This window comes from Littorina saxatilis, linkage group LG15, assembly GCF_037325665.1.
Source record: "Littorina saxatilis isolate snail1 linkage group LG15, US_GU_Lsax_2.0, whole genome shotgun sequence".
NCBI classification, from domain to species: Eukaryota; Metazoa; Mollusca; class Gastropoda; order Littorinimorpha; family Littorinidae; genus Littorina; species Littorina saxatilis.
The window spans coordinates 24,221,697-24,249,283 of NC_090259.1; the positions used below are offsets into that span (position 1 = coordinate 24,221,697).

A 27,587-nucleotide genomic window follows, 5' to 3' on the forward strand; every position below is an offset into this window, starting at 1 on the left:
ACATATTGTTCGAGCATTATTTCTTTTAGATTTAGAATTGCATCATCATCTTTAAATAAATCCCCCCGCGGGTTAGGGGGAAGAATTTACCCGATGCTCCCCAGCATGTCGTAAGAGGCGACTAACGGATTCTGTTTCTCCTTTTACCCTTGTTAAGTGTTTCTTGTATAGAATATAGTCCATTTTTGTAAAGATTTTAGTCAAGCAGTATGTAAGAAATGTTAAGTCCTTTGTACTGGAAACTTGCATTCTCCCAGTAAGGTCATATATTGTACTACATTGCAAGCCCCTGGAGCAAATTTTTGATTAGTGCTTTTGTGAACAAGAAACAATTGACAAGTGGCTCTATCCCATCTCCCCCCTTTCCCCGTCGCGATATAACCTTCGTGGTTGAAAACGACGTTAAACACCAAATAAAGGTAAAGGTAACAAATCTTTAAATAAATAAAGATTGCTGCTTGTACTTGTAGTCATTCTCGGCTACCAGTTTAAGAAATATGAACACTTTCAATCAGCATTTAAGATAACAGTTACGGGCCAGTTAAGACCTTAAAAGTTACTCAGCCAATTTATTGTTTGGGTCCGACCCGATACATGATCAGATAGGCTAGATCTAATTTCAAAAGTCTGCTTGCTAACTGGTACGGTAAGCCACAGAACGGACAGGCCATAAACTTCAAACAAGCATATAAAATCAAAACACCACAACAAGGAAATAATTTCAGAAAATTTATTCTGGACAAAACAACAATCTCAGAATAAAATTATGCTTTTTCAAAAGCTACAGTATACTGTTTCTGGAAAGTACATTTAAAAACAACAATAACAAAATGCACACATGTATGTAAAATAACTTTATCAAACATCATGATCAAGAGACATTTGTAAAAGGTTGTGATATATTCAAAAACACCCTAAATGTTTGTAAAATGAGCAAAGCATTCAAAGTTCACAAAATCCCAATTACATAGAATTTAGAAACTTTAGAATATATATTATATAATACAACTGCAAGGCAAATGGACATACATTACACTTAGGCCAACAAAAAAAAATTGTCTGTTTCTGGTCACCCGACCGACCCTAAATTTCGGCGCCGACCCTAAACTTTTTTTTTCCAAACTCAAAAATTTTTATTTTTTTTTGGTGGTAAAGGACAGGGTGAGAAAATGAACAACAAAAACGTGTGAAAACGAAAGTCCGCTGACGATTTGTAAATGTGTTGAGTGTCTTGTCTCTATGTATAGTGAATCCAGTCTCTTTGCGCGATTTTTAAAGTTAGTTTTATTGGTCTACATTTGGGGTTAAAAAAAAAAAAAAAAAAAAAAAAAATCCCGACCTACCGACCCTATTTTTTTTAGCCATGTTACCAGAAACAGACAATTTTTTTTTTTTGGCCTTACACTGCTACAGATAAGGTATAAAATGTATTTACATGTGAATAATTGATTTGATGAGTTCAAAAAACAAAAAACAAAAAAAAACATACCAAGAAAACACGAAACAAGCAAGACACGAAATTAAAAACAGACAATCTCACAAAGAAGACCAGTAACCCCTGATAAAGTGATTATGGCGCAAGTGTCATAAAAAAACTTCACTGTTGTTGTTAGTTTGGGGATGAAGCGGAGGAAGGGTCGGCAAACATGAAATGAAGAACACCACTGTATACATTTACATTGAGCTGGAATAGGAATATGTTCATGATATATATATATATATATCCGTATGTCTGGATGGATGTTTTTGATTTAGTATAAAATTGCGAATAATAGCCTAGTGGATAAGACATCGGTCTCCCATGTGGGAAGTCCTGGGACTGGGAGGTTGAGTGTTTGAATCCTGGTAGTGCTACATGTCTGGTGGGTAGAGCTTTTTTGTCAATCTCCCATATAAAATTCTGTGCAGACCTTCTAGTGCCTTACTATTCCTCTTCCTTGGTAAAGCAAGCAAAAGACCAAGTACATGTATGCAAACAAAAAAATACTGTTGATAAATCCATGTCAGAGTTTGGTGGGTTATAGAAACACAAATTATACTAAACATGGCTGCCTAAATGACAAGGGATAAAAATCACACACATAAAAAACACTTGTGCAAAAACATTAGTGTATGTGCTGTAATAGCTCAGCGCATGATGAACGCAGAAGAAAAAAAGTTTTGGTATAAAAGAGGCACATTGCCCTAGCAGTTCATCTGAATTTGATCCACAAAACACACACACACTTGTGCTGTATAGTGATGCACACATAAACACACACAAATCTAGCAATGAGCAAGCAAACACGATACAGTCTTTTGTCAGCCTCAGACAAACCCTACCTATCTTTTCCTCTCTCAAATGTACTTTTCTCCTCAAACTTAAGTCCATCACCCAAAGGTGGTGACGAGATCCATGGACAAATCCAACAGATCACCCATTTTTCACCAAACACCGCTTTCAAATTATCCATCAATCCAACATTGTACTCAGTGACCTTGTAGGTCTTCTCATGGACTGTCTGTCCCTTGACGATGTTAATGAGATGGTAACCAAGCAACGCTGTGGTCAGAAGGAAGGAGATGAGAGTCAACGAGATCAAGAAAGCCATCGTCATAGTAACGGTGTGTACCACCTGAAACATCCACGCGAGAAGAGGAAGGATCAGAACGAAAACTGTCTTCAGCGAGAATTCTCCAAACGTGTGATAGATAAAGTCAATGTTCATGATGTTGGCGTAGAGAGCTGCTATCCAGAGGTACATAATCATGACGATAAAGTAGCGTTGGTTGGTGTGACCGATGCAACAGCCCGTGAAGGTGCAGTGGTGGTCACGCTTCAGCACACAAGTGCCACAAATACGACAGTGGTAGGAGCGAGGCGGGGCGTTACATTCACACACGCTGCAGAACCGCCACCCCGGCTTCAGCACTGTGGGAAGGACGATTCCTCGGATTCCGGTTTCCGTGATCATCACCAAAACAAGATTCGCTATCACGTTGAAGTAGATGAACAGCGCTGCCACGATGTGAGTGTAGTACATGAATGAGCTGTCGTGGAAACCGTCGTACAAAAACTGCAGCACAACAAACAGTTCAAAACTCAACACTCCATGAACACCGCAGAGCAGAAAGCAAAAGGCGAACCACTCAGTTGGGGTCTTTGGGAGACGCCGATGCACAACAAAATAACTCGTGAAAGGTGCCATTTTCACCTTGCTTGTTAAAGCGTTCTCCTGACGCTATAAACGTATGTCTGGGTTGCCTCTTATGAATCGATTCTTTGCACAATGCACATAAATTGTGCAATAAATTGTCTGTCACATGTCAGGGCGAGTCACAATCTATTTCGCAAGCAACCATTTTGTGTGTGCAGAGTAACTTTCCCTTGAGAGTTGTTTACTTCCGGTTGGTTTTTGGGACCGAGTGCTCCGTAACGACTCGTCGGTTATTCAGCCACGTCCCATTAAATAACACAATTTCTTGCTCAAGAGGATCCATAATAACATGCAACATGTTTCTGTAATTGCACAGAATATTATGCATGCGGGGATTTGTGGATTCTATTGTTGTACGCGATACTTCAGTAGGTTTGGTGAGATAAATCTTATCTCGCTTCTGTCGTCCGCTATCTCTGTGTTGAGGCAATCACGTGCCAAGCCATGTGACTTATGTGGTCATAGCAATTTTACCCCCCTTAGATTTAGGCACGTTCATTTTATCCACAATAAAAGAGGCATTTCTTTCTGCAAAATGTTGCTAATTTAACCATATATTTCTAAAATTAAGACTTTCTGTAGTTATCTTGATATTATACTTTGTGATTCTATCTGTTTCTGTCTGTTTTATGAGCTATAATTATTATAAGTGTCTTATTTTATAGGGATAGCAATTCAGGGATGTCACCGGCAATTGTGTTTGATCAGCAACAGAGGTGTTTGAACTGGACGGTCTTCTTCTTCTGGACATGTTATTGGAACAAGCGCGACCAGACAAAGCAGTCTGCAGAATGCTTGCTTTTGTTTTGATTTCACTGTGGCCTGCACTCGTCAGTGGTCAACTATGGCCATTTGGTCCGCCAAACATAGTGTTTGTCTTAGCAGACGACTACGGTTTCAACGATGTGGGCTATCATGGCTCAGAGATTTTAACTCCAAATCTCGACAAACTAGCAGGGGAAGGTGTGAAGCTGGAGAATTACTACGTGCAGCCTATCTGTACACCTACCCGCAGCCAGCTCATGTCGGGTAGATACCAGGTGAGACCGCTTGCAGCTACAGATCTCTGATTAAGGTGACAGACTGTGGTCAGAAGTTGCTGAACATGCACTGATGCGCTCATGCAGTACACCGTTTCCTGTAGATGTGGGCGGCTTCTTCTTCTGACTTCTTCTTCCTATTTATGAACTTTAATTGTTCCTTTGATAAGTTCAGCGAGTGGAGTTTTGAATAGAGCTGGATAAAAGGGGGCTGTGCACATAGGTGATATATAACACCTCTTCAGTATGTTGTTTTACATTTTAATGAGAAGGACATACCTACCCCAATTTTACAATAATTTTTGTAATGGAGGGGGGGGGGGGGGGGAGGTAGCCACACAAAACAAGCATTTTTATTTTGAAGGCGTAATAGCTGGCTCTTAATTGACAGTTAACCTTTTCATGTCTTATATTTTCTGGTTTGAGCTGCATCAGTGGTTAATACTGGACATATATATATATATATCTGGTTAACCCTATCCCTTGGCCTTGGTTTAATGTCTCCATCATTTCCACAGATCCACACAGGTCTGCAGCATGACATTATCTGGGCGACACAGCCAAACGGTCTTCCGCTGGATAGTCCTACACTGGCGGACAAACTGAGGGAGACTGGATATTCCACTCACGCTATCGGCAAATGGCACCTGGGTTTCTACAAGGAAGACTACCTCCCTACGCGTAGAGGATTTGACTCTTACTATGGTTGGTGTTGCTGCATGTAAAGTGTCTGTTTAATTGCCAAACATGCACATACATGGACACATACAGACAAGAATGTGCATGCAGACAGACACATGTCATGTGCACACACACACATATGCACACACTCACACACACACACACATACACACTCACACACACACACACCCACACACACACTCACTCACTCACACTCACTCACTCTCACACACACACTCTCACACACACCCACTCACACTGACACACACACTGACACACACACACACACACACACACACACACACACACACACACACACACACACTCACTCACTCACTCACACACTGACACTCACTCACTCTCACACACACACACTGACACTGACACACACACACACACACATACACACACTCACACACACAGTGAACGAAATGGAATATAAAGTGAAGAACATTTGAACAAATAAAAAATCCAAGACCAGCGTTCTGCTCTACCGTTGTGATATAACCTTCGTGGTTGAAAACGACGTTAAACACCAAATAAAGAAAGAAAGAAAGAAAGTTCTGCTCTATCATTTAGATACATGTACACAATACAGTAAAACCTGCAAGCAAAGGACGCTCTTGGGGAGCCTTGCCACTGTCCTTTGTAGCAAGGTGTCCTTTCTTATGAATATGAATGCGCCAACATTTTTTTGGGAAAAAAAACCAACAGTCACTGATTCTTTTTTGCCACAGTGATTATTAAAACTCAAAGTTTTGAAGCCCTCAAGTTTTTTTGTTTTTTGTTTTTTTGTTCGAGAGAGAGAGAGAGAACGAGCGAGAGAGAGAAAGAGAGAGAGAGAGGTGCAATCAGTTTCTTATCTGAAGCAATGGGCCATTCATGATTCACTGGAAGATTCTTTGATCGAGTTGTTGAAAACCAGTTTAAGAGTTCTTCGTTCAACTCATCATAGGTTGTTTTTCTTCTCTTAACACATTTTGCCGTCGATCTGGAATTTGTGTTCGATCAGCTTTTATGTTGGAAATTTGAGTTTTTCCGCAATTCAGCTCATCAGCAACTTTTCGAACGGTCTTTATGACATCGACTCTCTCTTCTAAAGTCAAAATTTTTCGTTTTGGCATGATGAGACGAAGACGAAGGATGAGACGAAGATGCATCACAGTACAGAAAGTAGAAACCCGAAATGTTTGTGAGTTCACGGCATCGACCAATGAGCGTGCACCATACAAAAATCAACTTCTTTCAAGTGCTGTCATTGGCTTACAAAATAAGCTTCTCGCGCGTTCACATCGCCAGCGAGATTGTATTTGCAGAACCAAGATGGCGGACCAGCGTCTGCTAAAAGCTGTCTGCTTCAAGGGTTTGTCCGTTGTTGACAAGTAACGAACCCAATCGGGACCAAAAAAGGGTGTCCGCGTCCGCGCCTTTGAGGTGTTCGCTCTTTTAAGGTGTTTTTGAGAGTAAAATACATCCGTCCTCACTTGAATTGTCCGTTATGCAAAGGTGTCCGCCGAAATAAGGGTCCGCTAGATGCAGGTTTTACTGTATATATATATATCCCGCATTTAAGAACAAGAACTTTTTGTCTGGTCCCAAGGGTGTCTTCTAATCGCAGGTACCGATATGTATAAGTTACAGCTCCGTCCATCCATGGTATCGTGTGATATTTTTTGTCGAGACTGGGTCAATGAATATGGTGACGTCATTATATTCTTTCACCCCGTCGAAACAAAAAATATCACGCGATACCATGGATGGACGGAGCTGTAAAGTATATATGGCATGACCAAAGTAAGGAGAATTTGTCATGGGATGTGAAAACAAAGCATGGGAAATTCACCATGGGCAGAATAATCAACGCAAGCCTAGAAGTTGTAGAACTATATTTTGTTTCAGTCTTGGCAAGGCCAGTTTTGGCCGGAAAAGACATGAATTCATTCACCCTGCCGAGACAAAATATCAATTCCATGGATGAAATTGTATATATATCCCGTGACGCATCAAAGCTAAATTTTGTTTTGAAATGTTTTCACAACGTACAGATAATTTATAACGGCATAATCGTCATCACAAGACAGGAAAAACGCATACTTTGTTTGTCGTCTGCCACAAATCTAATCTTGTTGGTTGACGGAGTGAATAGAAGCTTCAATCGTACCTTCATCAACCAGACTAAATGCTCAGTCCGCTGTCATTTCGCAACTGAACATTGTTTTTTTTCTTTATCTTTTTGGTTAACATTGAAATAGCAACCCAAAAGAGTGTTTCAGCTGTTTCAAGACACAGGCTCAGCTACTTCTTTTGAGTTGCTTTTCAGTCTAAAATGACACCGGAAGCGAAAAATTTGTCGCGCATACTGTCACAAAAAGACGTCATGACAAAGTTACACACAAAACAAACGGCGCGTAATATAAGCGTTCGCTTGAGTTCGTGTCCCTATTGTTTATCGTTGTATTGTTGTACCATGTTTGATTTAATAAAACATTGTTTAAACCAAACAAAAGAGACTTTGACGTCATTTACTTTTGTTCGGACTTTTCCGTCTGTTCCTAGCTTGTCAGTGAAGACTTGACGTGAGTAAGCTTACCCAAAACGTCTTTTAGTTCTCTGTTCGCATTGCAGCTGTGAAATAATCAGTCTTGTGTCTCGGTCGTGTAGGTACAGAGTTTGCTTCTGCAATCGTTGTGTTCGTGTTGATGACGGCTTCGTAAGACAAATCAGCGAATCTATCGCGTGGAAGACATTTCTGTACAAAGCACCGAACCCAACAGGAGGCTGTATTGATGCGTTTGCAATTTTCTGAAGAAATAAACTGCATGTGGTTAATTTCATCCGTTTAATGCTTGTCGAAATGACCCATAAGGCTTTAGAATAAAAGATTTCACGCATTGCTGGGCCATCTGATCACAGATGAGGTCGCAGTTTCTAGGTTGTATCTATGAATCGGCCAGAGATGGATCTGCATTTTCTGGTACGACCTTCCAGATTATCAACAGCGGGTTCATGGTCGGAATCAAGAGGTCAAATTTGCGTGGCTTCTAATCATTTCATAAAAGGTTTCCTTTTTCTTGTTTCTGCGGCTGTGCAAGTTATTTTGCCTAGGTCATGGCCGAACTTTAGGCCTACGGAGGAAATATCGCTGGATATTTTCTCACTAGAATAACAGAGACAAAGAAGGGAAGTCATGCTATATACAGTGGTACCTGTGATGAAAGGACTCCTTTGGGACCAGCCACTGCAGGTGGCCTGTCATGACGTGTATTTTTTGTAAAGATCATAGAGGGACAACAGAAAGTGTCCTTTCTTGGGAGGTGTCCTCTCATTAAAGGGGCATCGTGTCTTGGGTACCACTGTAGCAGAGAAAAAAAATTCACCAACTTCAATATTACAAGTTACATGACAGTGAGAAGACTATAACACACTGTACAGGTGTAACGACAAGCATGACTTACCTGTTCAGATACATAGAGAATACTACATGGCTCACTATTTGAAAAAGCAACGAGTGTAAATCTGGTACGACACAGCAAGCCATGTAGTATTCTGTTTATCCTACATACTGTACTTAGGTGTATTTTTCTGAAAATGTCTTGCAGACGAGGCAGCTAAATTAAAGACGCTTGTTTTGGAACCTCGATCTCTTCTAAAGCCTCGTGCAATCTATTACGTCAAAGCAAAGAAACGTCACTCTGAAAGTGTGGCGTGACGTGTTAGTTCTAAAGATTCATCGAGGGTAATTAGCGAGCACAATTTTTGTTTCTATAATGACGTTTGTCTCGGTGACTTTGGCATCATAAGCAGTGGATTAACAGGTCCCTGCCAGACTTGCTTGACATGACCTCATTTACATGATATACACACGTGTGATTTGAACGATTATTATCTCACAGGTGTCTCTCACGTATGTAGGATAATACATGTTACCTGACAGGTTCTGAAGGTGTGAAGACTACAACACAAACTTAAGGTGTGCCGACATGCATACTTACCTGTTCCATATTGCAGGTTACCTGACAGGGAGTGAAGACTACAAAACACATACAGGTGTGATGACATGTAAATTTTACCTTTTCAATATTGCAGGTTACCAGACAGGGAGTGAAAACCACAACTCTAAATACAGGTGTGCCAACATTCATAACTTACCTGTTCAATATTATATTACAGGTTACCTTACAGGGAGTGAAGACAACAACACGCACTACAGGTGTGATGACATGTATAACTTACCTGTTCAACATTGCAGGTTACCTGACAGGTAGTGAAGACTACAAAACACTCACTACAGGTGTTGACTACAAAAACACACTACAGGTGCAATGACATGTATAACTTACCTTTTCAATACTACAGGTTACCTGACAGGTAGTGAAGACTACAACACGCACTACAGGTGTGACGACATGCATGATGCACCTGGCGGTGACGGTGTCGACACTGACGAGCGGATGTGCGGCTACGACCTCCGCGATAATGAAGTCCCCGTCAAAGACCAGCTGGAGAAATACTCTACACAAGTGTTCACAGAGAAAGCTGTCAATCTCATCAAGAACCACGAACAGAAGAAGGTACAGTGGAACCCCCTTTTAAGACCTCCAGAAAACGGAAAAAATCAGGTCTTAACAAGTCGCGTAAGGCGAAATTACTACATTTAGTCAAGCTGTGGAACTCACAGAATGAAATTGAACGTAGTCCGCCGCTAGTGCAAAAGGCAGTGAAAGTGACGAGTCTGTTTGGCGCGGTAGCGGTTGCGCTGTGCTTCATAGCACGCTTTACTGTACCTCTCTTCGTTTTAACTTTCTGAGTGTATTTTTAATCCAAACATATCATATCTATATGTTTTTTGAATCAGGAACCGACAAGGAATAAGATGAAAGAGTTTTTAAATCGATTTCAAAAATTTAATTTTGATCATAATTTTTTAAAATTTTATTTTCAGAGCTTGTTTTTAATCCAAATATAACATATTTATATGTTTTTGGAATCAGAAAATGATGAAGAATAAGATGAACGTAAATTTGGATCGTTTTATAAAAAAAAATTTTTTTTAATCAATTTGATTGAAAAATGAGGGTGTGACAGTGCCGCCTCAACTTTTACAAAAAGCCGGATATGACGTCATCAAAGACATTTATCGAAAAAATGAAAAAAATTCCGGGGATATCATACCCAGGAACTCTCATGTCAAATTTCATAAAGATCGGTCCAGTAGTTTACTCTCAATCGCTCTACACACACGCACGCACACACACACACACACATACACATACACACACGCACGCACACACACACACACACGCACGCACACACACACACACACACACACACACACACACACAGACACACATACACCATGACCCTCGTCTCGATTCCTCCTCTATGTTAAAACATTTAGTCAAAACTTGACTAAATGTAAAAAGGGGGGAGTCTTGACATGGATGTAAGTGTACATTGGGATGTATTCAATTGAGGGGTCTTAATTAAGATGGGGGTTCCACTGTCAAATTGTATGCCTACGAGGGAGGGGGTAGGTAGGAAGGAAAGAGTGCAGAAAGAGACATTGACAAAAATGGGCGGAGGGAGGGGGGGGGGTAGTCAGGTAGGGGAGAGAGAGCGATAGAGTAAACAGCAGTCTTATACATGTTTGTCCTGTACTTGCAGCCTCTGTTCCTGTACATGGCATACCAGGCAGTACACTCTCCCCTTGAAGTTCCTGAAGACTACACTTGGAATTATTACAACATTCAGGACAAAAACCGCAAGACGTATGCAGGTACCATGAGTCCACTATTAGGCAATCGATCAATAAAATCTAGTTTTTAGAAAAGCAGCATAGACATAGATGCGCATGTACTTTTTTTGTCTCCAACCCCCCACCCCCACCCTGCCAGACTCTAAACAAGTAAGCAAGCAAATGAAAAATTAACTTGTCAGTGATTTATGTACTGTATTTTCCGGGTTACAAGGCGCTACAGCGCATAAGGCGCACCCCCTTCTTTTTAAACAAAATTGTAATCCAGTCACCCATTGGGCGCAGGGGGCCGATAGGGCGCACCAAAATTAAAAAAGTATACCGGTAACAAACACATCAAAGGAAGAATACAGAGTGGAAATATGTGTGCTCTGTGTGTGCGGCGAGATCAAAGGCAGGTCCATTGTGATAGCTGGGTTGCCTTGTTTAGACACTGACCTTCTTCCCAGGGGTCAATGACCCAGTTTTTGCTATGAGAGGTGGTTCCCCTGTCATAGATCTGAGAGAGGAAACACTTCCTGCACCGGGGTCAGTGACCGAGTTTAACCTACGGGGGCGGTCTCTTTGATGTCTTGAGAGGAAACTTGGCCAGGGTAGTACCTAGTAGCTGAAACATGCATTATCACAAGTTGGATTAGGCGCTTCGTTATACAAGACGCAGGGGTCAAACTCGAGGAAAAAAGTCGCGTCTTATGACCCGGAAAGTACGGTAGTGTTACCAGACAATTTCTACAATAGAGCTTGTGAAAAGAGAGATAAAAATTGCTTTTTTGTGTGAAAAAGGTATCCCTGAATTAAAAAGAGGAGTATGACTGCAGAAACTTTCAGTGCAGTGCGTACAATCAGTATGATTGATTACCTTGCAGGGATGGCCAAATCTCAAAATGTTTACTCGCAAGCTGGGCGAGTAACTTCAAGAAAGTCACTAGCCCGGCAGAAATGTCGCTGGCCCGGTACATACCACAGTTGATCTGCAGTGTTTTTATGGCTTGAAAACTCGATAATAAAACCAAAAGTGTTGCATTTGACCAGAATTTTCATTGACCAGTCGGGCGAGTTGCCAGGCGGTTTCTACTAGCCTGGCGGATTTTTTACTCGCCACTGGTGATCGGGCAGACAATTTTGCCATCCCTGCCTTGAGTTTTTTGTTTTCTTTAGCGTTTGACGATTACCTTGATTTGAGATGATCCTGTCGGCATTGTAGCCTTTTCTCTTTTTAACAGGAATGGTGTCGTGCATGGATGAAGGAGTGGGCAACATTACTGATGCTCTGAAGAAAGCTGGCATGTGGAATAATACAGTTTTCGTCTTTTCCACTGGTATGTTGCTTATGTTGGCCTTTAAAAAAAAGTTTTTTTATGTTGTTTTCTTTTTTTTTCTTCTTTGCAACATCATCCTAATGTTAGTACACATTAAGATCTGAAATGACCATTCTCTCATCCGTTATCCACATTCTTTCTTTCGTCCCTTCCGCGAATTACCTCGTCGGTACCAATCCACCTTGTTTGCAGAAGTTTCAGTTGAAAACTTGTGTGATCTTTGGCAGGCAGGAAAGGTTAGACATTGCCGTTTTATTCCAGAGCAAAATCTTCCCTATCTCCTGTGAGACTTTTAACAAACAAACAAACAAACAAACAAACAAACAAAATGCAGCTGTACTAACAGAAAAGAGTTGAGTGTTGAATACATGTTTATGAATGATTTCTTCCTGTGGTTAGATTGAAATGTACAGTTGAACCTGTCTGTAACGACTACCTGAGGGACCGAACTATCCTGGTCGTTACAGACAGGTGGTCACCATGACCCCCCACGGGTTTGGGGGAAGAATTTACCCGATGCTCCCCAGCATGTCGTAAGAGGCGACTAACGGATTCTGTTTCTCCTTTTACCCTTGTTAAGTGTTTCTTGTATAGAATATAGTCAATGTTTGTAAAGATTTTAGTCAAGCAGTATGTAAGAAATGTTAAGTCCTTTGTACTGGAAACTTGCATTCTCCCAGTAAGGTCATATATTGTACTACATTGCAAGCCCCTGGAGCAATTTTTTGATTAGTGCTTTTGTGAACAAGAAACAATTAACAAGTGGCTCTATCCCATCTCCCCCCCTTTCGCGATATAACCTTCGTGGTTGAAAACGACGTTAAACACCAAATAAAGAAAAAGTGGTCACCATGGAAAGGTGAATTATTTTTATTATGGTGAGCTTATATAGCGCGAACCACAATAATTAACTGTGCTCTCCGCGCTTTACATATTAATTTCTGCCGTTTGAAATGGAATTTTTTACAGACAGACAGACAAACAGACATTTTTTACACACAATATATAACGCATTCACATCGGCCAGTAAACCTCAAGCCTGTTAGGCGAGCATTCACCTTTCACGGCCTTTATTCCAAGTCAAACGGGTATTTGGTGGACATTTTTATCTATGCCTATACAATTTTGCCAGAAAAGACCCTTTTGTCAATCGTGGGGTCTTTAACGTGCACACCCCAATATAGTGTACACGAAGGGACCTCGGTTTTTCGTCTCACCCGAAAGACTAGCACTTGAACCCACCACCTACCTAGGTTAGGAAAGGGGGGAGAAAATAGCGGCCTGACCCAGGGTCGAACACGCAACCTCTCGATTCCGAGCGCAAGTGCGTTACCACTCGGCCACCCAGTCCATATTATGTAGAAAAACAAATCGTCTGAGATCATTTAGGGTGGTCATGATGGGCAGATGGTCGCTATTGGGAGGTAACTTATTTGATTGAAAATGCTGAGACAAAGAATGAGTTATATCCCTTCCTTTATGCGTCTGGCATCTGAAAAATGAATACAGTGGAACCCCCCTTTTACGACCTCAACAAATCTGAGAAAATCAGGTCTTAAAAAGGAGGGAGTCTTAAAATGGGGGTAATTTTAAAGGGGTTATGAACAGGAAGTCTGAGAAAACAAGGTCTTAAAAAGGAAGGAGTCTTAAATTGGGGGGTCTTAAATGGGAGGTTCCACTGTACTGATGTTACAGCGCAACCCCCCTTTCAAAAATCTTAGAAAATTGGGTTTTCCAAGGAAGGAGTCTAAAATAGGGGTAAACTTACTGAGGTTATGAAGAAAAAGTCTGAGAAAGTAGGGCCTGAAAAGGGAGGGAGTCTTAAATTGGGGGGCCTTAAAAGGGGGAGTTCCACTGTATTCCAGTCATACCATATGGTAAATATTCAGTGATTTAACAATTGATGCGTCTTGATTTTTATAGGCAATGGTTCATGTGACTTAAATGACACACTAACCGTTAGTACGTCTTGATTTTTCGGTGTGCACTCGGTGTTTTGTTGTGTTTGAATGTATTATGAGTTGAATGTACTTAAGCCAAGCAGCATTCCCGTGTACTGCATGTGGTTGAAATAAATCTTGTGTGTCTTATGTTTTGCAGACAATGGGGGTGAGATTCTTGCAGGCGGTAACAACTGGCCGCTGAGAGGCTGGAAACACTCCCTCTGGGAAGGTGGGATGCGAGGCGTGGGTTTCGTTCACAGCCGTTTTATCCAGAATAATGGCACTCAGACCAAAGAGCTTATGCACGTCTCTGATTGGCTCCCCACTCTTGTGGGTATGGCAGGTGGTGACACCAATGGGACGAAGCCCCTGGACGGCTACAACCAATGGGAGATGATCAGGTTTGTGTGTGTGTGTTGGGGGGGGGGGGGGGGGGGGGGGGGTTGATGATTGAGATTTATTTTGTGAGTACATTTTGTAAGTGACTGGTGTAAGCTTTGACTGTGGGAGGTGAGGTTAACTGTGTTTTTTTCTCTCTTTTTTATGTGTCTTTCATGGTTATGATGGTTTGTGCCTTTGTTTGGCAAGAAATAGACCTAAAACAGTGGAGACATACCTTTATATGTATGAATTTCTTTATTTCTCTACTTGTTTTCTGTACATATTGATGTACTTATTTCAGCAAGGGAAAGCCCAGTCCTAGAAAAGAAATCCTTCACAACATCGACATAATGTTCCCACCCAAGGGAGACAACCTGTATCCAGACATTTTCGACACACGTACCAGAGCCGCCATCAGAGTTGGAGAATACAAGCTCATTACTGGCGATCCTGGTAAGTGTGTGTGTGTGTGTGCGTGCAGACGTGCATGCATACGTGTCTGTATAGTTACCTGTACATACATCGGGATGTATCCGTGTGTGTGTGTGTGTGGGTGCATGCGTGTGAGTATAGTTACCATTACATGTATAGGGATGTATCCGTTTTATACTGCTGTGTGTGTGGGTGCATGCGTGTGAGTATAGTTACCATTACATGTATAGGGATGTATCCGTTTTATACTGCTGTGTGTGGGTGTGTGTGGGTGCATGCGTGTGAGTATAGTTACCATTACATGTATAGGGATGTATCCGTTTTATACTGCTGTGTGTGTGTGTGTGTGTGTGTGTGTGCATGCGTGTGAGTATAGTTACCATTACATGTATGGGGATGTATCCGTTTTATACTGCTGTGTGTGTGTGTGGGGGGGTGCATGCGTGTGAGTATAGTTACCATTACATGTATAGGGATGTATCCGTTTTATACTGCTGTGTGTGTGTGTGTGTGGGTGCATGCGTGTGAGTATAGTTACCATTACATGTATAGGGATGTATCCGTTTTATACTGCTGTGTGTGTGTGTGTGTGTGTGTGTGTGGGTGCATGCGTGTGAGTATAGTTACCATTACATGTATAGGGATGTATCCGTTTTATACTGCTGTGTGTGTGTGCATCTGCAAAAAAGCGTGGATGGAAAGGGACGAAAAAGAGAGTGTATGGACCGATCGAGAGACAGATGTACTGAAAGGCTGATAAGCAAACAAAACAAATAAAAAATTCTTTTTCAGAATGTCTGATGTAAATAATTCCATTTTTATCCTGCACACATGTACATTGGAAACAGGTTTGTTTTTTTAAAGTTAACCAACAAAATGTTTTTCGATTTTGAACATCAACGCTTTGCTGGTCATCTGTTTTTGTAGCTCATCCAATAAACAGTTTATCATACCTATAACCTTTTATAACTTCAGAATTGTACAACAAAATGTTTCGTGTGTGCAGGCAACAGCAGTTGGATTCCGCCTCCAAGTACCAGTCTGTATTTCCCGAAAACCTCCCATGATGCTCCTGAAAAGAATGTCTGGCTTTTCCATGTGACCTCTGACCCAGATGAAGAGATCGACCTTTCGTCGAAACACCCTGACATTGTCAAAGAGCTGTTGCAGCGACTAGCATATTATAACAGCACAGCAGTGCCCCCTGTTTATCCGAAGAGCGACCCCAACTGTGACCCCAAACTTCACAATGGATTCTGGGGTCCATGGGTGTCTTAGAAACGTTAGAAGAGTCGCTTATGTTTATTTTTTAAAATTTTGTTTCAACTAATACTTAAGTACTTCACAATGGATTCTGGGGCCTGTGGATGTCTTAGGGAATTTGGACTATTGTGGTACACACAGATGTACACATGCAGGCATCAACTCACATACTCACACTAGAGCGTACATGCCCGTCGCGATATAACCTTCGTGGTTGAAAACGACGTTATCTACAAATAAAGAAAGAAAGAAAGCGTACATGCAGATGTACAGATGTGCACACCCACACATGCACACACACACACACAACAAATATTTTTTGCTGAGCCCAATGCATTTATTGCATGCAACATTCACACACTATTTGACACATTCCATTTCCTCTTGTAAATGATTCACAACAATTGTGGATTAATAATAATAATAATAATAATGATAATAATAATAATTGTCAGTAAGTACTGGTGTCACATGACTGATGTGAACCAGTTGATTGGCTAATGGCGATGCGCTTAAATCTGTTAGCGCACTCCTGGAGTGCGCTAACTTTTCCACAGAGCGTATTCTTACACCCTTTGCCAAAGCGAGACTGTACTCTCATCCTCAGAATTAATTAATGACATGTAGCTTATATTCTCCACAATACCAATGATTATGACCATAAATGTCCTGCTTTTCAATTAAAGCAGAAGTGGTTTTTTTCTGACAGATTGCATGCGCCTGTGCCGCCCACAGTTGCACTGATCTAAAAATAGAACCCGCTGTGTCTAATTTTTCAGTTTCGACTTGCGAAGATTCCTCTCATAATTATGCCATGTTGGTGGCATGTACCTTATTATCCACATTACCAACTGATGAGTTAGTATACAATTCCCAGCAGCTAACAGAAAACACAAGTGTTATTCCGATAACGTCGCAGCTAGATCAGCACGTAGCAGACTACACTGAAATACGACTGCATCTGTTCAGTAAATGAATGCTTTCCGTTTATTTTAAGGCAAGAACAATCGGAATCGAAAACGTGTAGGGTTTAGAATGTTCTTACCACATATAAGACTTATTACCAGCCTGCTTTATGTGTGCAGACTCAGTGCAACGGGACGAGCAATTTTTGTTTTTGAAATGAGACTCAGTGCAATAGCCTAGCAGACGACATAAATCCCGCTCAGCAAATTAACATGTTAGGCAAATGTGAACGATAAAACGATGGGGATATAATACGTGTAGGGTTCAGAGCATTCTTACCGTTCATATTTAGTACCAGACTCCCCGATGAGGGAAGATACCACACGAAAAACATGCCACGTTTATTTTGAAAATGGGCTTTCCGTCGACCTTGGCAAGGGGCACAACTCTGCACAGTCAATCTGTCGAAGCTCGATGAAGGTTTCGAACCGCAAATAACTGAAAGCACAGTCCTTTCTCAGAGTTCAAATGAGAGAAAGATCATCACTGTTTAGCTTAACGCTACACTGGAATTTACCAACAGAAATTAAAACAAGAGTTTGCGTGTGATGAAAGCACAACACACGAGACAGCCCACACAAAAGTAGATCTTCTATACGACCTGACCACACAGTTATGCCTATTCAAATGCGCGTAGCAAAATGTGCGTGTTGTATCTTCTTTTTTCTCTGGCGGTACCGACAATATCGTTATTGAAACAATCCCAGTGCACTAAGGGATTTATAGAGCAAATCTCGAAAATAATTATTGAACTCAGCGCTATGCGCTTCGTTCAATAATGAATTTTCTCGATTTGCTCTATAAATCCCTTAGTGCACTGGGATGTCTCAATAACTTAAATAATAATAATAATGATAATAATAATAAATCACCTTTCTATAGCACAAGTCCCGATTACAGCTCCACGCGCTTTACAATTCAAATGCAAGAAATATAGCAAGTCGCGTGACGCAACATTATTACATATATATACATCACTATAATGTCCACCCTTGCCTTTGCGTGGAAACATATCAAGACAGTATTTTGTATATTGTGATCACTGAAAAAACTCTTAGTGATTCTCAGACCTAAGTGTGACATGGAATAATAGGCCGTGAAAAGTAGGATATGCGCCAAAATGGCTGTGATCTGCTGGTCGATGTGAATGCGTGATGTATTGTGTAAAAAATTCTATCTCACACGGCATAAATAGATCCCTGCGCCTTGAGTCCGAGTCTGGAGATACGCGCGCGATATAAGACTTCATATAACTAAGTGTTGAGGTTCATGATCCTCCAAAAAAACAAAAACAAAAATCTCAGGAAAGTAAAATATCACATACAAAAAAAATCACATGTATATGTTTAATGCAATAGGATGTGAATTTTTGATGAAAAATGTTGTAGTGCTTTGTGACAGATCACTATTTTTAGATGACACACACCTGTTCACCTGATTAGTATTTGAATTTCCTGAAATTGAACTTTTGAAACACTTACGTTAAATAACTTTTTGAGGCACTTAATTATTATTTTTATTATTATTATACTGATATTTTTTTGATTTATGGCTGGTCACTGAAGAATGCTGGAAAGCAGTACACTAGCAACCATTATGTACAGCTGCGATAAATGCGCTTTGTTTGCAAATTATGACATTTTTTTCTTTGAAACCAGATGTTTCTCCATAGCCGTATTGAACATTTCATCGCTATGGAAACCTGGTTCAGTGCAATTTTTTTAACTTGTGCAATAGCCTGTATTTGTTGACATGGCTACACCACAAAATCAAAAATATGAAAAATTAATGCTCAGATATACCTTGTAATTTACATTTCACTACTTGACATTATGATTTTAAAATGTATGTATTGCATGAGATTATTTGTGTACCTTTGCATAGCTGTCAACCCTCCCTGATTTTCTGGGAATCTCCTGAATTTTACAACTTCTCCCTGCTCATATTCAAGACTAAACGGTCCCTCCTGGATTTTGACTTCAGAAGGTTGGCAGCTATGCCTTTATATCGCACAGGGTAAAAAACACTGCTCAAAGACAAAACACCTGATTTTATAGTAATTATTCTCCCCGTTTCCAAATGGAAGAACTTTCCTCCTTATGGTTTGATTTATTTGCACTTCTCAGGATTGAATGTTTTTCTTGAGCACTTACGTTTGGGTTTGTAAATACATGTATCACAGGATTTTTGTCATGAAATAAACTACTTTTATACCATTTATGAAGGTTCATACATACGTTTGTTTACGTTTTAGCTGAAGTTTCACATTTTGAGGAAGCATGATTGTAATCTGTGTAATTATTATCGTTGACGGGGTCCTGATTTGGCCTATATGGTCCTCTGGACCCAAAAAGCAACAACAACAATCAAATCAAATCATTATCGTTGATATTGATTAGCATGCAATTTAGATTCTTTGAGCATATGATGTGGCCAGCACAACAACGGTTTTTATTGTTTGCGCTCACAACCTCTGTAAATTCAGCTCTATTTTAAGAGTCTACCTTTTTAAGACATGATTTTGTCCGCTGATGGCGGTTCTAACAGGGAGCCACCACTGAGGCACAAAAGGTTTTAAAAATATCATATATTACAGGGTGGGTAACTCCACAAATCTTTAGTTTCATATCTGGCAAGACAGTTACAGTGAATTCTGTAGTACATGTTTTGTATAAAGTGGAACTTACCCTTTGAACAAGACCTCCAAAAATCTGAGAAAATGACTGCCTTTAAAAGGAAGGTCAGTCTTAAAATGGGGGTTTGGGCGGGGATGTAGCTCAGTCGGTAGCGCTCTGGATTTGTATCCAGTTGGCCGCTGTCAGCGTGAGTTCGTCCCCACGTTCGGCGAGAGATTTATTTCTCAGAGTCAACTTTGTGTGCAGACTCTCCTCGGTGTCCGAACACCCCCGTGTGTACACGAAAAAGATCCTGTCATTCATGTCAGAGTTCGGTGGGTTATAGAAACACGAAAATACCCAGCATGCTTCCTCCGAAAACGGCGTATGGCTGCCTAAATGGCGGGGTAAAAAACGGTCATACACGTAAAATTCCACTCGTGCAAAAAAACACACGAGTGTACGTGGGAGTTTCAGCCCACGAACGCAGAAGAAGAAGAAGAAGAATAAGACCTCCAAAAATCTGAGAAAATGACTGCCTTTAAAAGGAAGGTCAGTCTTAAAATGGGGGTTTAGGTACATGTACAGAGGTTATGAACAGAAAGTCTGAGAAACCTGGGTCTTACCGCAAGGAGGGAGTCTTAAATTGGGGGTATTTACAGGGGGGTCCACTGAAGTACAGACCAAAATATCCATTTTGCACAATTATTGTTAAAAACTATATGTTCGGGTAAGTAAGAACCAGTCAATTTGAATATGTTTCACTTCTTTTAAGACAACTGTGGTATCACCATCAATATAATAAAATTAAAAAAACGTAACATTTTTTATGAATATGTTTGGAAAAGTGGAAATCTTTCAGCTTGACCATATAGTTCTCTTCATTTAAAACAACTGTGGTAACGATTGACATAATTTAAAAAAAAAAAAACCTTCGCAGGACAGTCTTTTCATAACAAGAATACAACACATTTGTTTTCGATCAGCACCAGAATAACACAGTTTGTAAAGTAACTTAGGCAAGGTGCAAGAAAGTCATTGATTAAAACAGTAAACACCAAACTCATTGAACGTCTCATTCTTCAGAGCTTCGTATTGATGAGATATATTCATGAAACTCGAACATGGTTGTTAAAATTTGATTTTCATAACGAAAGTTAAAGACGGCTGTTTCCAACAGATTTAATGACATAAAGATAACGAATTGACCACTTCCCGAAAACGGAGTATGTGTGCCTTTGTGGCAGGGGGATAACCCCACGGTCATACACCTAAAACCAACTCGTTCTAAACACGAGTGTACATGGGAGTTACAGCCCATGAACTCAGAAGAAGAAGAAGAATAGGGCACATGTGCATGCACTGCAGTTTGTTTTGTTTGTTTAGAAAACAACTGCAAACATATTTATACTTTGTAAATTTCTTTAAAAGAAGGATTGAGTCTTAACCCTTTGGCTGGTTGTCGCGACATATGTCGCGCTACTTTACCTATACTGTCACCTGGTTGTCACGACATATGTCGCGCTACTGGCTCAGTCTGTTTGGTCGGTTCTGATTACCTCCCATGGATGCGAAAACCTATATGACTGTTTTTTGTTATTTTACTCTCTGTTAATTCACCAGTGGCTATGTAACATGTGTTACAGAATTGCACCAGTGTAAGGGTTAAAATGGGCACCCAAAAGCAGAAAACAGAAAGCAAAGTTTTAAAAGAGAGGAGGGAGAGGGGGGGGGGGGGGGGGGGGCAATGCTATGTTTGGGTTGGGAAAGGGGGCAGGGGGTCCACTGTATTACTACTTGTGTGGAACTGAATTGTAGAGTTAATTAGATAGTTAATAAGAAAATCAACCCAACAAACACACTAATTATTTACATAGTTGGCCGTGCTTTAAAAATAATTGAGTTAATTACAATAACATTTTGCAAATGTTTGTTAAATTCGATTTTGTAACAGCATCTTACTGGTTAGGTTTTTAAATTTGTTATAGGTTTCAATCAATTTACCGTGTTTTCAAAAGTTCTCATAGTTCGAAAGTTATTGGAAGAAATGACTGGGCAAACGGACGGACGCCAACAATATATGATAAGCCACCACTGGCGTGAGCAGGCTCTTCACCCCCCCCCCCCCCCCCCCGAACGTTAGGATAAATGGGCATGCATATTCATATACTTGTAGCACACACACACAAAAAGACAGATGTTCACACACATGTATTGATGTAGGCGTGCAGTCACGCGCATGTAGTCCTGTTTGCATTTAAAACTCTTTCCTCATTACATACCAACATCCTTTTCAGTGCAAGATAAAAGTCCAAAGTGAAGAACTATGCTAGGCTTACATGAATATTTCAATATTAATAAAATAGTCGATTGCTAAAGGTGTGACGGTTGCAAAGGTTCATATATATATATATATATATATATATATATATATATATGCCATGATCACTTTCAGCTGAAAACAAAACCCAAAACCAGCTCATTGATTTTCATGCAACTTATAAATCTATAGTTAAGAACAGTTTATCTTTGACATTAATGCAAAGCAACAACACAATAAAAACACCCCCAAAAAACAACAACCCACGATTACAATGGAACCTCGCTGTTCAGACCTCGAAAATCTGAGAAAATCAGGTCTTAATTTTAGGCTGAAGAAGGAGGAACGTCTTAGAAATTAGAATGGAGGTAAATTTACAGACATTAACAACAGAAAATCTGAAAATGCAAAGTTTTGAAAACAAATGGGGAGGGGGGGGGGGGGGGGGGGTTCCATTGTATTTAGAACTGGTTATTTTTGTAATGTATTTATACATATACAGTGTGATGGAGCTAAGGCCAAATAAAGATATGCGTTGGTTAAGTGTAGGGTAACTCGATCGACCCTATTAAACTTTTTTTTCATTTTAACAAAACCCCAACACTTTTGGCAAATTTTGCAAACCATACCGAGACTTAGGGAAGTAACCTCCTTTAAAATTGAATAAATTAAAATAAAGAAATTAAATTTTTTTTTTAAAAAGCCGAAACCAAAATATATTTTTGTTTGGCCTAAAGCAACACATATGCCATGAATATTTACAACATAAGGACCAATAACGGATTGATTTCTATATTCTAATTCCAGTCCAATAGTGGACATATATACAGTAAAGAGCAATTACACAAACATGTTAAAACAAAATATCCCATTGAGGGCTGAAGAGTTTTAAACTTATTTGTCTACCTGAGAAAAAACAATTATGCATATTCAATTAAAAAGTATGGTCAACATTAACATAACAATTATGGAATTTGGGGTTTTTGGGATGTCGGGGTGGGGGGTGGGGGGTGGGGTGGGGGAGGAGTTAGAGATTCAAGGGGGAATGGAAGTAAAGGGAGATAAAAAAAAGGTATCATAAAAAAAACCAGGAGCGGCATGCTCTTTGTGTTATGCGTTCGATTTCTCTTCAAGAAAGTAAAAGTTCATTCTTGGGTTGACCATAACTGGATGTGAATAGTCTGAAGCCTCTACTTATTGTAACCACAGGTTGAAATAACGACACCTAAACGGCAGTTTGATTTTATAGTGTGGATTTCACCGAAATCAAAAGCACATATGATACACAGAGACACAGACAGACATGCAGACAGACAGACAGAAACACACACACACACGGACACGTAGGCACATGAGGGTTCACACATGCGTACACACTGAAACACAAACACTCACACAAACACACACATTAATCTCACTATGCAAACGATGTATAACGTCCTGGCAGGCTTATATGTCAGCTGGACGGTGCTATTTAGGCGTATTTAAAAAACAATTAACAACAAACAACATATACACAAAGCTCTATGTAGAAGGCTTGGGTCCTTTAGCTAACACGTTACTGACGGCAGTGACGTTGCAGATGACGTCAGAGGTGGTGCTGTCGTTGCTGACGAACCAGTGTCCGAACTTCTTGGCGCGCTTGATCTTGACGTCATTGCCTATGACCCAATTGTTGTGGATGACGAGGGGGTTGGGGTTGGCGGCGCGGAGCTTGGGCTCCATGTACCACTTACCCTCCGGGAAGAGGTCATCCGGCAAGTACACGACCTTGACCCCGCCGTATTTTGCATTGAGGAGAGAGGAGAGGAAGGTCTGATCGTTTGTGGCCTCCGAGACGGCGGTCTTCGAACCGCTGTTGGCCACCTTCTTGTACAAGTCTTCCATCTGCTCGGTTAGTCGAGACCACACTTTCTCTGTGGCAGGGGTCGGGTTCAGCAACAAAAAGCATCCGCAGATGAGTTGGTGGTTTCTCCCGTACACCCCCACCCCGACCACGTCGGCGTCTTTGTGGGACAGGACTTCGGGTAAGGGGTCGCCCAGCCAGACAAAGTCCACCTGTTGGTGATGAAAGTTGGTTTTGACAAGATGTTATCATTCAAATTAAAGGCATCGTCCTTTCCGTGAAAACAGCGAGAAAGGTAACAAACTTGAATCGGTCCCGCATAGCCTCACTGGTTGTTCAAAGGGACGTTAAAACCAACAACCAACCAATCAACCAACCAACCAACCAACAGACCTGGGAACCCCTGTTTTGCACTTGGAGTATTTTCAAACAAACTTGGTGTATTCTTAGAAAAAAGAACGTACTTCACACAGCATTCGAACATCCATTTACCAATACATTTAAAAAAAAATGCTTCTTTCAATGTTAACTGACAAAAATTGTAATCATGTGTCAAAATACATGTATTGGATCGGCTTCGGGATGCGCTTGTGAAGAAAAGTAGTCCCGGAATTTTTCTCATTGTATTTTTTTCCACGGACCCTGCTGATCGTATTCTAGACAACCAAGCGTACACAATACGGCGAAATCGTATGGGTTCCCAGGTCTGATTACCAACCAACCAACCAACCAACCAACCAACCATGCTCACCATCTCAGATCTGGCCAGGTTGTCACATGGGATAAGACCATCCCTCCACTTGGACTTATACCAAAATTCAACATCCTGAGCCTTCCTGTGCGGAGATGGAATTCTTTGATAAACTGATTTTGCTGATTGACGCTATAGTGCTTTTTGAGAAACTGATTAATTCATAGGAAAGATCCCCACTCCGCACAGAAATCAATGTCATACAGGCTGTTGATTTGGTGTCGGTGTCCTCTTCTTCTTTTTCTTCTGCGTTCGTGGGCTGAAACTCCCACGTACACTCGTGGTTTTTTTTTTGCACGAGTGGAATTTTACGTGTATGACCGTTTTTTTTACCCTGCCATTTGGGCAGCCATACGCCGTTTTCGGAGGAAGCATGTAGGGTATTTTCGTGTTTCTATAACCCACCGAACTTTGACATGGATTACAGTATCTTTTTCGTGCGCACTTGGTCTTGTGCTTGCGTGTACACACGGGGGGTGTTCGGACACCGAGGAGAGTCTGCACACAAAGTTGACTCTGACTCTGAGAAATAAATCTCTCGCCGAACGTGGGGACAAACTCACGCTGACAGCGGCCAACTGGATACAAATCCAGCGCGCTACCGACTGAGCTACATCCCCGCCCTGTCGGTGTCCAAGTGGAGAGCTGGCCTTGTCCCTTGTCATCAGATATCAAATAACCAAAGGGAAGTAAGCGCTCTTTATGCATACGACATGTGTAATGGAGTAAGCGAGAGTTATACGGAACCTTTCTCCTGGCACCTGAGAGAATAACAAGCATTGAAATGAACAAGCGATTTTCATCCATTCTGATAATCATCGGTCCACGCTATCGCTCAAGAGACCCGAAGGGAAGGAACTCATTTTGACCTGAGTTCAGGATGACTTTCCTCCTCAAAAAAGGATGATCGCCGCACGCTCATATGCTCATCATTCGCCAAGGCACTCTAACTAACACTTACGTATACACAGTCATACACAAGAACCAGATTTTTATATCTATATATATATATATATACGGCTTGTGTCTGTCTGTCAGTCTGTGTGTGTATGTGTGTGTGTGTGTGTGTGTGTGTTCGCGATGCACGGCCAAAGTTCTCGATGGATCTGCTTCAAATTTGGTGGGCATATTCAGGTAGACCCCGGACACAACCTGGTCGATGAGAATTTTCAACACGTGCTCTCAGCGCGCAGCGCTGAACCGATTTTGGTTTTTCTGTTCATCTTCCCAGATCCATTCCCAGTAACTCTTCCTTATCTTCTCCAGTGTTTTGCGTTTATCTCCCTTCCTTCGTGTGGCGTCAATCCATATTCCCGTTACTATTTTTAGAAGGTCACTGTCCACAACGCTCAATCCATAGTCCCGTTACTATTTTTAGAAGGTCACTGTCCACAACGCTCCTTATCTTCTCCAGTGTTTTGCGCGTTTATCTTCCTTCCTTCGTGTGGCGTCAATCGCGTACGGTGCGCCACTCACCCGGCTCTACTTCTTCCCGGCGAAGCCGACTACCCGGCGAAGCGGGTATTCATCTAGTAAGTCATACATCAGAACAGTCGCTTGTTCATTTCAATGCTTGTTATTCTCTCAGGTGCCAGGAGAAAGGTTCCGTATAACTCTCGCGTACTCCATTACACATGTCGTATGCATAAACACCACCATACGCTTCTAGCTTGTTGCTGTTACCTGAGTATTTTGTATACATGTCATAATTGTAACTTTTGTTAAAATAAACTTATGTTTAAACCAAAGGTCCCGTATAACTCTGGCTTACTCCATTACACCATGTCGTATGCATTAAGAGCGCTTACTTCCCTTTGGTTATTTGATATCTTCACAACGCTATGCCTCATTTCGTTTAAGATTCCATGTAATCAGAGCCTGTCCAGACCTGAGATGGTGTGCTGAATCGTTTACACGAGAAATCTTTTAGTATCATCTGACAATAAAGCAAACAATTAAGACACAACACTCAAGCAAGAGCTCATCATGTATACGTATGTAAGTTGTCTAAATATTGAAAAGAAAAAGTCTCTGGCACGAATTTACATGATTGTGTCCGTGAGAACATCAATATGCTTGTGATCATTTGAAAATTGACTTTGACTGGCGCGTATGAATGTGCTTTGGGATTTATTGAAAGCACAACTGTATGCCGGTGTGTTTGTGTGTATACATGTGTGTGTGTGTGTATATCTGTATATCTATCAAACACATACATACACACCACCCACACCCAACCGCGACCCCCCCCCCCCTCGCCCCCCCCCCCCCCCCCCCACAAACCACTATCCACAACCTAAAAAAAAAACCCAACAAAACCACAATACCTCAAAGAGCAGCATGCGGACTTTAGCCTGCACCAGGCGGTTGATGCAACGCGTCCGCTCCACCATCAAGCGCACATAGCCCGCCCGGCTGTACTCCAGGGCCCCGGTGAACGCCGACACATTCATGGACACCACAGTGATCGCAGGCCAGCGCCGCTTCAGTCGCCGACCCGTGTCCACGTCTGTGGTAAGGACAAGGATCTTGGAATGCAAGGAGGCCATGCGTTCCGTGTTGCACAGCCAGCTAGAGGCCAGGTCGTAGAAGGCGTCGTTCAGCAATGTGAACAGCACCAGGCCGTGCTTCTCGGCGATAGCGGAGGCGACCTTGACGAGGTCTTGGTTGTCGTGGACGAGGTCATCGTTGCTGTCGACCCGGCTGTTGTGGACGATGTTTTCATCGCCGTTGTGGACGAGGTCCTTGTTTTGGACGAGGTTTTCTCCGCCGTTGTGGACGAGGTTTTCGCTGTTGATCCTGTCTTTTGCGCCATCAAAATGTTGGTCCAACGAGTGTCGTTGTGGGTTGTTTTTGCCAGAGCCAGAGAAGTATCGGTCAAGACTCTGTCGTAGCGGGTTGCTCGTGCTGGACCCGGTGTGGAAGAGAAGGAAGTAACCCATGGCAACCACCCAGGCGATCACCAGCAACACGTACACGTTGACCCCTCGTCTCATGACTGCTGCCCCTTGTTCTTATCTGGCCCTGAAACGGGGATAAGATAAGATAAGATAAGATGAGGTGAGGTGAGGTGAGGTG

General features: G+C 41.4%; 2 protein-coding genes and 1 long non-coding RNA gene across 4 annotated transcripts in view; 1 reads left to right on the forward strand and 2 right to left on the reverse strand.

Moving 5' to 3' along the window:
* Window positions 1-60: 60 nt before the first annotated feature.
* On the reverse strand, window positions 61-2,319 carry LOC138948897 (uncharacterized). The gene is made up of 2 exons (XR_011450123.1): window positions 1,399-2,319; window positions 61-1,035 (listed from the first exon to the last, which is right to left on the reverse strand). It is a non-coding gene; the product is annotated as an uncharacterized lncRNA (long non-coding RNA).
* A 1,084-nt stretch (window positions 2,320-3,403) lies between these two features.
* LOC138948894 (arylsulfatase B-like) lies at window positions 3,404-19,195 on the forward strand. Its single transcript, XM_070320530.1, has 9 exons — window positions 3,404-3,565; window positions 3,863-4,237; window positions 4,756-4,942; window positions 9,275-9,489; window positions 10,583-10,694; window positions 11,897-11,992; window positions 14,093-14,336; window positions 14,618-14,769; window positions 15,755-19,195. The coding sequence occupies exons 2-9, from the start codon at window positions 3,947-3,949 to the stop codon at window positions 16,024-16,026; spliced, it is 1,569 nt and encodes a 522-aa protein (XP_070176631.1). The 5' UTR covers window positions 3,404-3,565; window positions 3,863-3,946; the 3' UTR covers window positions 16,027-19,195.
* Window positions 19,196-22,927: 3,732 nt separating this feature from the next.
* The window catches only part of LOC138948895 (uncharacterized), a 46,852-nt gene continuing 42,192 nt past the window's right edge, over window positions 22,928-27,587 (reverse strand). For both annotated transcript variants that reach the window (XM_070320532.1, XM_070320531.1), the window contains exons 2-3: window positions 26,837-27,533; window positions 22,928-23,970 (exon numbers count right to left, since the gene is read on the reverse strand). In XM_070320532.1, coding sequence (XP_070176633.1) covers window positions 23,437-23,970; window positions 26,837-27,505 — 1,203 coding nt within the window. In that variant the 5' untranslated portion in view covers window positions 27,506-27,533 and the 3' untranslated portion in view covers window positions 22,928-23,436. The remainder of the gene's footprint in view (window positions 23,971-26,836; window positions 27,534-27,587) is intronic.